This window comes from Typopeltis vanoorti, chromosome 11 (assembly GCF_054136105.1).
Source record: "Typopeltis vanoorti isolate ZY-2024b chromosome 11, IOZ_Tvanoo_1.0, whole genome shotgun sequence".
Lineage (NCBI taxonomy): Eukaryota > Metazoa > Arthropoda > Arachnida > Uropygi > Thelyphonidae > Typopeltis > Typopeltis vanoorti.
In genome coordinates this window covers 17872338-17886266 of record NC_143559.1, presented here as the reverse complement: position 1 = coordinate 17886266, position 13929 = coordinate 17872338, and the positions used below count along the sequence as shown (strand labels likewise).

At 35.6% G+C, this 13929-nt stretch overlaps 1 protein-coding gene across 2 annotated transcripts in view; it reads right to left on the bottom strand.

Moving 5' to 3' along the window:
• Positions 1-6748: 6748 nt before the first annotated feature.
• mRpL48 (mitochondrial ribosomal protein L48) overlaps positions 6749-13929 on the bottom strand; it is a 70285-nt gene continuing 63104 nt past the window's right edge. For both annotated transcript variants that reach the window (XM_090400234.1, XM_090400232.1), the window contains one exon: positions 6749-7295. In XM_090400234.1, the coding sequence (XP_090256360.1) occupies positions 7095-7295 (201 nt within the window). In that variant the 3' untranslated portion in view covers positions 6749-7094. The remainder of the gene's footprint in view (positions 7296-13929) is intronic.

Genomic DNA, 13929 nt, shown 5'->3' with positions numbered 1-13929 from the left:
CCACCTACAAACTGGTTAAACATTTATCCAAATCAGTTTCCTCCCATATAGCAACTCTCTTTCACTTTAAAACATTAATAGAAAATCTAACTTTGACAGATTATGATATGGTAAGTTTCAATATTACTTCTCTTCATGAATGTGCACCTTTGACAAAGATTCTTAACCTCTTTAAGCCACATTTCCTTCCTGGCCTAACTGAATTATTCAAATTCACTGTATACATAGTTTATTTCCCTATGGAAAGGAAATGGGGAACTTTGTAACACCTTTTTTAGCCAATAGCTGCCCATAGAAAATAGATAAAATGCTACATCCTTCCTACATACAAGATGACATCAAAACCATTCCTATCCCATATGTTAAGGGTATATCAGAATAAATAGCCAAAGTTCTCTGCAAATATGATCTTCATGCCACTTCCAAACCTTTCATTCAGCTAGCTACTTCCATACGTTCTCCTAAAGATCAACTGTGTCCTCTTGAACATGTTAGATGTGTATAAAGTTCCTTGTGCATGCAGTCTGGCCTACTTTGGACAGACTGGTATATCGATTAACATATGCCTTGAAGAACACAAGAATTACACCCACAATCATATGTATGGGAAGTCAGGATTAGTACACCATGCTCTGGATACTCCCTCACATAAGATCAGATGGAGGAAAACATCTATTGCATAGAAGTTGTTAGGGATCTAAGAGACTATTTTTAGAATCAGCTATGACACGTTCTGCTAATCTCAACAAGCATGGTTGCATTAATTTACCAAAGATCTGAGAGACCATCATTTTAAAACCTGATAGCCTGACTTCTCTAAATACTTTGTGGTTATCTGAAAATAGAGGGCACCATGTAAGGATATCAGTTCTGTTGCCAGTTACAATTTAAATTATTTTCCTCAGTTCGTAATTTAGTGCTGTGTGCCTATCACAATTAAATTGCTCAAAATATTAGTGAGTTTAATAAATATTTTTGCCTCTCTTAGTGCTGTTTATACTGTAAAACATTATTCTGGCATGTGAATCATCCACAATACTTAAGCCTTTCTATATGCATTCTGATTTAAATTTGGCCAGTGTAGAAATGCTTCAGCACTCTCTTTAAATAATTGCTTGAACTTAAACCTGTGCCGATGTAAAAGGTAAGTAGGATATTGTAGCCAGTGTCCACTCCATGCTGATCAAGGCCATTTTTTTTAGGTTTATTGTTATAAGATTGGTGTTCTTGTAGTTAGTTATTTAAAGAGTGCTAAAGTATTTCTACACTGCCCAAATTTAAATCAGAATGACTACCCTCTCTATTGCCAATACAGGAAGGTCCATCCTCATAAACAGCAAGCAGTAATGCATTTCCCCCATTTTAATTAAAATTTTAAATTTAATTTACTAATTCGTTTCATTATCTAATTAAATTTTATTTCAAATTAACTTTAAATCTTGGCCTTAATTGTAATTTTATTTTATTGTAACCACCTGCTAGGTGGCATTCTGGCACATGGCTCAGATCTGTAAATAGGATTAACATTGTGATTATGCTGATGCACTGATGATGACCAGTTAGTTTTTGGCTAAAACATTTGCAGTAATATTATTATATTATTGGAAACATGTATCTCTAATAAACTGTATATCATACAGTTGGAAAGTTGAACACATTAATACTATCATCAAATTCTTGATATGTACCCTTGAGAGAGATGAGTACTACATGAAAAAAGTTATACCATTAATAACTTCTGATCAACAATTTTCTTCCAAATTCTGGGAGTTGTTCCAGTAACTGACTTTGTGCTGATTAAAACAGTACCTTGTTTAACTGGGTAATGCCCCCAGCTAGCATAAAATTCTGTCAGGCTTTACAGTTTAAGCCAATAAGAATACATAATCAGGTAAATACCAAATTGCTAATCCATCCTCTTTCATTCAGTTGCCAAGTCAATACCTAACAGGGTGTACCACAAGAAGGTGAGGATTGGACATTAGGCTAGAAGCCCCAGTCAATTCTCTTTATTCCTTAAATGGCTGTGTGGAGGTCTTTTCTCAGTTATACAACTTTGACCTTTAAGCACCCCATTAATACTAATACATTTTAATTAAGATAAAAGCCAAACAGCTATTTTTTTTCTGGCGAAGTTAATTAAATTAAGGGGATAAAAATCCCTTATTATTTTACAGCCAGTATGCGAAACTCTGAGATCGAAAACTACGATATCGTAGTTTTCGATCTCAGAGTTTCGCATACTGGCTGTAAAATAATAAGGGATTTTTATCCCCTTAATTTACATTTTAATTAAGGAATGGCAAGAAACACTAAGTATATAACAAACATCATTCTGCATGTAGGCTAGTCTAGTGAGTCTACTCAAGCTCTCATCATAGCAAATTTCTTATGGACCAAAGGAATAAGTTATTCTAGTACAATGCTTGCTGTAGCACATTTCCCATTAAAAATATGGATATTCTGGAATGTCGCTACAGTAGTTTCCTTCAAGTAAGTAGATTTGTTATATAAGCTTGGACTACAGTGACAGCTGAATGATAATTTGGGTGAAGTAACACTATCTTCCAGAACCTTGGTCATTTCTTTTTTGTACCTTTTGCTTTGTATACAGAAGTAAACTAGAAGAGCCCTTTTTTTGTGTAGCTCTCATCCATGAAAGATAAACGTATAATACTTCAGTACTGCAGATGGGTTAAGGAATTATTTTTATTAAGCTTTTATTTTTTACATAATCTGGAAACTCGCTTGAAAGAACTTTATTCAAAGCCTGAAGTAGTTTAAAAAAAGAAAACGAGAGGGGCAATGGTCTTGCACAAATGATATTCATCTTTCACCGGGTATTTGTCATCATCAAATTCCTGACATGTACCCTCAAGGGGCGTACAGGATATGATAGTACTATGTGAAAAATTTACATCATTACTAACTTCCTATCTACAATTTTCCTCCAAATCAGTCTATTACTTGTCAAGACTCCAACATTCTCAGATCATGTTTCTATCGTCTAAGGCACTTTGTACAGTATCAATCCACTTATATCTTGGTCTTCCTCTGAGTCGTTTTCCTGCCAACCTGGCAGAGAACACTTGTTTGGCTAATCTTTCCTCGCCCATTCTGTTTAAGTGACCATACCACCTGAGATTAGCTCTGCTAACACATTCCTGGATGATGACAATGTCAAGTTCTTTCCTAATATCCTCATTTTTAATTTGATATTGCCATTGATGCCATCTGTTCATGCCTCTAATCTTTCTCAGGACTCTCATATCTGCAGTCTCTAGTCTTTGGTCAAGTGTTTTACTTCTGACCCAGCTCTCAGATCCATAAGTTAAAACTGGTATGAACACTGTCTTGTATACAGCTAATTTAGTGTTCTGACTGATTTCTCTCTTATTCCATATGAATTTATTCAATTGACTTTCTACCATAGCTTTGCTGATTCTGTTGTCTATTTCTATATTTAATTTACCATCTTAAGTAAAAATCGTGCCTAAGTAACTGAAATGTTTCACTTGTTCCACAGGTTCTCCATTCACAACACAGTTGACATTTTTAATGATTCTGCCTATTTTCATTGTCTTTATCTTTTTATTGCTGACCTTCATACAATATCTATTACAACAGCTATTCAATTTAGTCAGAGAATCTTGCAGACTTGTAGCGGATTTATTTAGAAGTATAACATCGTCCGCATAAAGCAAAGAGCTGACATTAACATCTCCAATTCTGATATGTTTAATGCCACTTCATAATGTAATCCATATAGATAATGAATAACACAGGGAATAATGTACATCCTTGTCTCACACCAGATTTAACATTAAACCATCTTCCTGTACTTCCTTCAATTCTAACTGCTGACTAAGTATTCCTTGATATAATGCCCCATTGACACCATATAACTGTAGCATATTGAATAGCTTCTCTCTTGGCACCTTGTCATATGCCTTTTACAGATCGACAAAACTTAAATACAGATGTTTGTTATATTCCCATGCTTTCTCAACTATTTGTTGTAAAGTGAAGATCTGATCCTGACAGCCTCTATTTGGCCTGAATCCAGCTTGTTCTTCACCAAGCTTTTCTTCCACAATTCTTCTCAACCATTTCTCAAGTATACTTGAATAGATCTTGCCAGAAACACTCAGTAGGGAAATACCTCTGTAATTCTCACATTCAGTTTTATTTCCCTTTTTATATATGGGTACTTTTAGAGCTCTACTCCAATCATCGGGAATTCGTCTCTCTGTCCAGGCTTTCTGAACTATGCAGTGCAACCACCGTAAGACTTTTATACTACCATAGTTCAGCATTTCTGGTCGAATATCATCTACTCCTGCTGCCTTTCGACATTTCAAGCCTTTGATGGCCTTTTCTACTTCAAGTATGGATATGTATTTCTGACTGTATGCCTGTTGAGTGTTTCATTTAGCAATTTTTCGAAGTAATTACTCCATACTTCAAGGATATCTTTTTCTCCTGATTTCATGTCACCTTTATCATCTCTCTAACTCCTTTTACAGGCACTCTTTCCTCCATTTCTAAGCTTCTTCAACAACCTCCAGAATATCTTACCACCTTCTTGATATTTATTTTCTATGTTCTTGCCAAAGTCCTTCAATGACTTTTGTTTAGCTAGTTTTACACACTGTTTTGCTTTCTTACATTTGTCTCTGTATTCTTTAAGAGCAAAAGCTGATTTATTTGCCAGGAATTTTTGATATGCTTTTTTCTTTTTCTTCACTGCCTCTTTAACTTCCTGTGTCCACCATGGAGTTCTGATTTTTCTATCCTTGCATCAAAACTCACCATATGCCTCTCTGGTTGAATCAATCAGGGTTTTCTTCAAGGCTTGCCACTGAATCTCCAAGGTTTGGTTCTTGTTCTGAAACTCTTTAATTTTTTATTCAATAATCTTTGTGTAATTTAGTCTACGGTTCACATCTGAGAGCTGCTCAACTTTTATTCGCTTTAAAACTTTCTTACATGTTATTCTTTTCAATATGAAATTCAATTTTATCTTCCTCAAGACTAAATAGTGATCGCTTCCAATTTCAAATCCTCTGTACACTCTGGTGTCCTGCACCAGGGAGTAAACATCACTATCAACAATAACATAGTCAATGAGACTTTTCTTGCCTCTTCTCTCCGTGTGAATTTGTGCACATTTTTATGTTGGAACATAGTGTTAATAATAACCATTCCATGTCCTGAGCAGAAATCCAACAGGTCTTTGCCATTATTATTTGCTCTTTTCTCCAAATTTTCCCAAAATATTTTTGTATGTCTGACTATCATTTCCTACTCTGCTATTTAGATCTCCAACAAGGACCAACTTTTCCTTTTTCGTTGTGTCAGTTGCTTTTTCCAAAGCATCAAAAATACCTCCACTTCTACCTTAGTAGAGCCTTCTGTGGGACCATAGGCACAAATAAGTCTCATTGACCAATTCTCCCATTCTGCTATTTGCTGACATCGCTTTACTTGAGACTGCTTGCCATTCAAGAAGATTAGCCTCGTATTTTGTGTTGAATACTATGGCTACTCCTTCTTTTCCTTGATTGTCATTTCCTGAATATAACATTTTGTATTTATTGCTCAGAAAGATCTCACCAGTTTTTGTCTTTTTTGTTTCAATCACTCCTATTATGTTGATCTGGTACTTATCTAATTCTTCAGGTAGCTCCATTTCTTTGCCATTCAGGCTTCTTACGTTGATAGTACCGATCTTTAACTCTGGGGATGTTGAGTTGGGGTGTGTTTTAGGATTTGGTCCAGTAGCTGACTTTTTGCTGTTCGCCCTGGTTTCCTGGCAAAAACAACGGGGACTTGTTTAACCTGGCTACGCCCCAGCCGTCATGAAATTTTGTCATGTTGTACCATCATTTTCTATATTGGTTTAAGCCAATAAGAATACAATTTGGTCAGATAAATCCCAAATTGCCAGCCCATCCTCGTTCGTTCAGTATCCAGGTAGCACCACGAGAAGGTGAGGATTGGACATTAGGTCAGAAGCCCTGGTCTGTTCTCCGGATTCCTTTAAAGGCTATGTGGAGGTCTCCTCTCAGTTATACAGCTTTGACCCTTAAGCACCCCATATTTATTTGTTGAACATTTAAAACCCAGTAATTATTATTTAAGCCTTAATACACATAGAGAAATCTGATTTGTGAGAAAGCAAGGAAAGTAGAAGCAGGAGGGTGTGTATATAAGGAATTACAAGATTATTCCATGATTGTGAGATGAAATATGACCAGAAATGACTATATCAACTGGATCATAGCAAAGATATTTCTTGTGCAAGAAGAGAAAGTTGCTGCTGTTAAAGGAAGTATATCAGGGCTCATAACACTAATGGTGATTCCAAGAATATACAGTGTGAGTGGGTGGTTCTTCTCACTACTTGGTGAGATCATCAGCCAGCCTGAAGTGGCTTGAAACATACCATGTTTGGTCTTGAGACTTTCCATTTACCTGACTCTTAGCCCCGCATAGTACCATACGAAAGGCTTGATTTATATAAACTATAAACCTCTTTTCAATGTACATATCAGCTCACCTAACAAACTTCAATTTATAAGCACCTGATTTTTAGAATGACGATACTGCTTGTGTTCACATATGGACGTCAGTTTATTCATTTGATTTTTGTTACAATGTAAGTGAAATCAATATTTTTGATTCTGCAGAATAATTATCTAGGACTGTTTGTTATGTAAGATATTGTAATAAAAAAAAATGCACATTTGTCTATTTATATCAGAATTTTTATTAATACTCCCACCCATGAATAAATATTTGAACATCGTTATGCTTGGGAATCACTTTTAACTGAAACAGCAATCCTATAATATTTTATCAACTTCTTAAATTAACACTTTCCAAGTTTTGTTTATAGGTTTTAAATCTGTTTTGTTCATTACAGACACTGAAATAAGATACAAATTTGTACCATTTTCTATAAATAATGTGCTATTTAACAAAGTTATATGAATGAGATATTTACAATTATGCACAAGAAGTTACTCCATGTGCAAACTCTTGTTTTTTTGCAGATTCGTATGTATGAAGACAGGTAGATTATATATACTTTACAGTTTCTTCATATGTGGTTTGGGATTTTTAATGTCATCTAATTGCTTCTTCAAATCAATCAATTCATGATCCGGTACATAACGAATTTCATCATACTTTTCATCATGGGGATGAATGCTAACCCTAACACCTGCTGGTAATGATGACTGGACAACTTCAATTAATACAGGTAAAAGTACTGCACTGAGATTTGCTACCTAAGTCAATGGGAACAAAAAATAAATTTTAACTAAATATTTCAAAATATAAATAATTCCATAGGTTTTAAAAACTATGCACTGTTATATAAATATCAGTTTCAATATTATCATTGTTATTTACAAACATATGACCAACTGATCAACATCCAGGTTCTTGTCGCACTTAACTATTTTTAAATTTTATTAATAATTAAAACACGAAAAAGAAATTAATTATTTCAGCTGCTGCTTTGGATATAGCAATCAACCATTGCAAAAGAATTGTTTTTCTGTAATTGACTTAATACAGTCAGGACTTTGGTAATATAAAGGTGTTTTAGGAAGATATTTTCTCTTAACATTATAAATTTTATAAGTTAGAAATTTTGTTATGGAATTATAACATTTTAGTTATAACGTAGTATACATAGCTTTCTTCTTATCAGAATTTTCTTCCCAATTAATATTGTTTTTCAGGAATCTCATGTATCAATCTTCCAAATGTTGGTCTTCCTCTTTTTCATCATGGCATCAAACATCTGCAAATCCTTCTCTCATTTTAGAATGATCACTTAAACAAAATGAGAACATAATTTTCCTCAGAGCACTCACAAAGTTTAACTGTTTGCTTTTGGATCCATAAGTTGTTTTGTATACTGCTTGTTAGTTTAGTGTTATGGACAGTTTCTCTTATTCCATATAAATATGTTCAACTGTCAACTCATTATACCAACTTGCTTATTCTATTATCTCTTTCATATTTAACATGCTATCTTTATTGAATGGTGTGCATATATAAACCAAAGTGTTTTATTTACTTAGAATATAAGTTCTTCATTTAGAGTAAATTCTGTTTTCTATGCTTAACATCTTAGAACATTCAGAGCACTATGGACTTGTAGGCAGATTTATTTAAGAGGACATCTGACGCAAAGAAAGATTATAGAGAGATAAAGATGGGTTTATAGGTAGATTGTTTATAGATTGCTAAATGAAACACTGTCAGCACAGTGGTAGAAAATTCCCAACAGGAATGTAGTCAGAAACACATATCAATAATTGAAGTAGAAAATACCATAAAAAAACTAAAATGTGAAAGGGCAGCTGGAGTAGATAAAAATTCGAACCAGAAATACTGATATACGAAGGTATATAAATTTTTCAGTGGATGCATTGCATAATTCAGAAGAACTGGTCAGAAGTATCAAATTCCAGATGATTGGAGCAGAACTCTCATAGTACCCATCTATAAAACAGGAAATAAAACCAAATATGATTTCCAGTAAGATTCATACAAGTATACTTGAAAAATGGCTAAAAACAACGGTTGAAGGGAAACTTGGTGATGAACAAGCTGGACTGAGGCCAAACAGAAGTTGCCAGGATCAATTTTCAGTTTAAGGCAAATAGTTGAGAAATCTTGGGAATATAACAAGAATTTATGTAGATCTGGAAAAGGCATATGACAAGGTGCCAAGAGGAAACTATTCAAAATGTTAGTTATATGGTGTAAAGAGGATATTATATCGAGCACATAGTCTCTATTGAGCTGTAAGTTAGTTGCTAGAATTGAAGGAGTTACAGAAAGATGGTTTGATGCTAAATCAGGTATGCAACAAGGGTGGACATTATCTCCACTATTATTTATTATCTATATGGATCACATTATACAAGAAAGTGATATTAAATCTGATATCAAAATTAGTGATGCTAATCTTAGCTGTTTACTTTATGCAGGTAATGTTTTCTTCTATCTCATCTGTCAGATGATGGGTTGAGTCCCCCTATGAACAAATCTTTACGATCTGGTTCTGTCTTTTCTCTGAAGCTCACTAAATGGTGACCTTTCCTTCAACTAGTGTAGCCAAGTTCTTTTTTGGTTTGCCTCTTGATTTCTTCTTCCCATGATTCCATTCAAGATTATATTTGGTAACCTTTGAAAGGACATTCTCTGGAGGTGTCCAAACCAGTGAGTCTTATTTATTTTTCTTAAGCATTTCAGTATTTATTTCTAATTGAATGTCCAGATTTTGGCCCCATACATTGCTGTAGGTATAATAATGGTTTTATAGTTTGAGGATTTTTTTGAAAAACTGTTATTTTTTCATATTTTAATTTATTTGTATTAGACCATCCTTTGTTAGGTCTGTATTTTCCTGTTTCTACGTTATCGAGGTTGAGTAATGAGACTGCCAAGATATGATTTTCTAAATTGATTGAAAATTTTTCATCTCTTTGCAATATGGATATCTTTTCTATGTGGAATAGTTCATGTGAACAACTAGATGTCTTCTTACAAAAAATTAATGACCTTCCTCATACAACAAATTTCATTATGGAACTATATTTTCCCTTGATGTTCTCATAAAAAGAGAATTGGATGATGTTATACCTCTGAATAACCCAGCCATACGCCAGTCCCAAGCCCAGAAAAATGAGGATTGGGGAAAGCAGGGGTGAGCTATCCTGTAAAAAGAACACATTATGGCAAGAACTCAACATGCTTCAAATATGGATTGCCATATTTGAAGTGGTTAGTGGTTAGTGTATCCGCTCACCAGCCAAAAGGCTGCAGGTTCGAATCCTGCCATGGGCTTGGATGTTTGTGATCTTCTGTGAAAATGGTAGTTGTGGGCAGTAGATAGCATTGGTGTAGTTGTGCTTCATTGTAGTTGTGTGTATTTGAGTGTTGGAGACAGAGAGATGTAGATTAGATGCCCTCCCTCGATGAGTCCTTGGACTCCCTGGAGGTGTCGAATAATAATAATAATGGATACTAACAGCAAAACCCTTGCGGCTGGGTGATAGCCTGTAAATGATGGGGGAAGAGCAAGGGCTTATACCTAGTAGTCTGGGAGTATATGATGCAGTTGGGTTATATCCTACAGGAAGTCTAACAGTTGTGGTGCCCATGATGAAAGAAACAGCCTGCCCTGCATAAAATGTTACCAAATTGGAACATGGAATGTCGGGGGGGGGGGATGTCACTTTCAAAACGTGAGATGAGCAGAACAAACATAGATATCTTAGGTATTAGTGAATTACATGGGACAAGAAATGGTCAGCTTCAGTCTGATGAATTTACAGCCTATTTTTCCAGAAACAATATTGTTAGAAGAAGGGAGAGTTGCCTTCAATGCAAACAAGCAGATGGCTAGATGTGTTGAGAATCACAGAGCACATAGTGATCATATAATATCCATCAGAATTCATGGCAAACCACTCAACATCACCATACTACAAGTTTACGCACCAACATCAAATGCAAGTGAAGTTTCAGCCACTATTGAGTGATCTAGGGATCGTCCGAATTTTTAGAGGTCACCTTTACTTAAATATCGGTGATTAATATCCTTGGAGGGTAATGGATGGCAATGCTGAGGCTCGGCTATTGCTAATATGAGTACGTTCTCTTAAGGTTTTTGCCTTAAGGGCGCAATTTGAGTCTCTGGGGAAAGTATTCTCCGGTACGGCCCGGTGAGGGGCTTTGTCGATGAATGAATGCTTTTCTTCGGAATATGAGTGGTTCTGCTCAGTGGTGTGAAGCCCGTAATTGAGTGGAACCAACGCTGCAGGTTGGAGTTAGGTGAAAGAACCAAAGTTAGTGATCACCTTGTGCATTTCTGCCAGGAGAATCGTTTCAGCATTGTGAACACGATTTATCCAACCTAAACAACATTTGTACACATGGACCTAACCAAATGGACAACATCAGAATCAGACTGACTTCATTTTAAGCTAGCAACATTGGAAAAGTTTCATCGCCTGTGCAAAGACACTACCTGGTGATGATTGCAGCACAGACCAACTATTAGTGGCCAGAATGAAGCTCAAACTGTAAAAGAAAGACCTCATCTAGAAAAAGTTCAATGTCAACAACATATTAACCAATGTATACTGTGGAAGTGAAGAACAAGCTTAACTTTTACCTTGATGGCATGAGATTAGAGATACTATCAGCAAAACTGCTGAGAAACATGTGCCATACCAAAAGCCGAAGAAAACAAATGGCTGTCCGATAACACCATCACAATAGCTGATCAGTAGAGTGGCCAAAGCCAGGAAGGTCAAGGAAAGACAGATAAATAATGTCATCTAGAAGAAGTTAACAGAAAAGGACATACCAGAGCCCTGTTTCTCATCATCTTCACTTGCTGAAGTGAAGATGATGAGATCCACTTTCTCTGTACGACAAGGAATAGTCAGGGACTGCAATGGAAATGAACTGAGCAACCAGCAAAAAAATCAACAGATAGAAAGAATACACAGAAGAGCAATATGCCAACCCAACTGAACACCAAGAAGACAATGAAAATGGCCTTATGGACAGAGAATCAAACATCTTGGAGAGAGAAGTAGCTTGGGCCATGAAAAAAAAAAAGTAGCAAACAACAAAACCTCAGGTATTGATAGCATACCTGCAGAACTCCTAAAACCAGTGCCAGTCAATATTATTACAGCTTTATGCCAAACGGATATGGTCAACTTGCAAATGGCCTAAGTACTGGACAAGATCAATATTCATCCCATTACCAAAGGAAGGTGATGCCAGAGATTGCTCCGATTATCACACAATAGCACTGATTTTGTAAAAGTTCGATGGAGCAGAAATATTCGTTCGCCTAACGCATCGACCTTTTACTGAAGGTCAAACCTAAAGAACGTGTTTAAAGAAAGTTTACTCCTTACAAAAACAAAGCATGTAAAATTGAAAATGCCAACGGCAACATGGAGCAGTCAGGAAGCCGTTTGATTTCTGTTTGCATAGTCAGTCGCAGGTAGCCTTCAAGGTCAGAGCAGAAAGGAACGAGTGAAATCAAACAGGAGTTCTGCAGGCCGACCGAATGGGATTAAGAACATAAGAGAGGATAACGGCAAAAGTTCCAGAATCCACTATTGGATTAGTAACATGAAAGGAGATAGCGGCGAAAGTTCGAGAAACCAGCTATCACATGATATTGTAAGGGGGATCCAAAACTGAACCCAAGGCATAGGAATTGGGGAGTGATAGGAATCGACACCCAGAGAGATAGTCACCTAGTGAGTGAACCAGGAGGAGAGAATCTGATGGAAGGAATCTGGAGGTCGATCTGCCATAAAGCTGTTCGAGCCTAAAAGCACGGATGTCCCGAGGCGAACAAGGAGGGAGAAAGAAATATCCAGATGCTATTCCGCTCCTACAGTCTGTGAAAAGCCGACGATCGTAATCTCGCCCGAGGTTTTCCACACTGGAAAGTTGTCCCTCGCACCCCGCTTGCTGACCCGACAAAGCCATGACTGATAGAAATAGCCAATGCATCAATAGAAGAACATTTCACGTGAGTGTGATATCATTTGTTATAAGTTACGTGTGCTGTAAGAAAGATATAATAACTGACTGTTGAGATTTATAGGATAGGATAGCCAGATAATAACTAATGCGCTCTTTGTCATAGAAATTAATAGTTGTGTAGAGCGGAGTATAGCTAATTCCTGAAGAGTCACATGGGTTTTAAGAGTGATCTGTAACTTGTAAATAGTTAAGTCTGTGTTTTGATATAATTGATAAATTAATGTATATGTTCTGATAATATAGCTGCAATTTAAACTAAGGTACAAAAATTCATGTGATAAATTAAGTAATATAAGTTAACTGAGTGACCGAAAAGGATTGACATGTATTTTAATGAATCAGGGTATTTGCTATTAATATCTTGTTATTGTTGTGATATCAGAGGATTTGACATGTGAGATGTTAACTTGGAAAAGTTTTATCAATTAACGGAATAATCAGAAGGATGTTTGTTATAAGAGGTATTTAGATAAACTGCATGAATTTGATTGAATTGAGATTTAACAGAGGATAGTTCCCCTGTACCTTTTTGTATCGTATATCTCTTACTTAGCATTCATTAAATAAGTCCTTTGAATTTTTACAAAAATGTGTTGACTGATCTTATTTCATTGCAATGCATTGATCTGAAATAGACCGAGCATGTAAGCGGATAATCACTAGAATCATACTAGAGAAAGAGATGCCACACTGTTAAGACTTTCAGAGATTTTGAAATTTGGTTAAATCATAGTCTGCCGGAAGTTTTCATAATTTCTCGTACCAATCTCGGGACATGGAGGCACAGTCAGAAATTAATATAAATATCCATGGTTCTCAGGTATAAGAAGTACTGAATAATATATAAAGGGACCATGAGTAAATGGTAAGAAAGAGTATAAAACTGAAAGGAAATGATAGAACAAACAAAAAAATATTACAATTTCTCATGCAAGCAAGATCCTCTGAATAAATGTTGTAATAAATTTGGTAGGAAAATCAGCAATTTTTTAGTAAAGATGGCAAATTAAGTATAGAAATAGACAAAAGAATTAGTCAAATGAATAAATTTATATGAAATAAGAAAGAAATTAGTCAAAACACTAAATTAGGCTGTATGCAAGACAGTGTTCAAACCAATTTTAACTCATGGATCTAAAAGTTATGCTAGAAATAAAACACTTGAACAAAGACTAGAGATTTCTGATAGGAGAGTCTGAGAAAGATTAGTGGAGTGAACAGATAGCATTAATGGCAGTAACACACTAAAAATTGAGTATATTAAGAAAGAAGGTTGCATTGTTATCATTCAGGAATGAGTTAGTAGAGCTAAGGTAATAT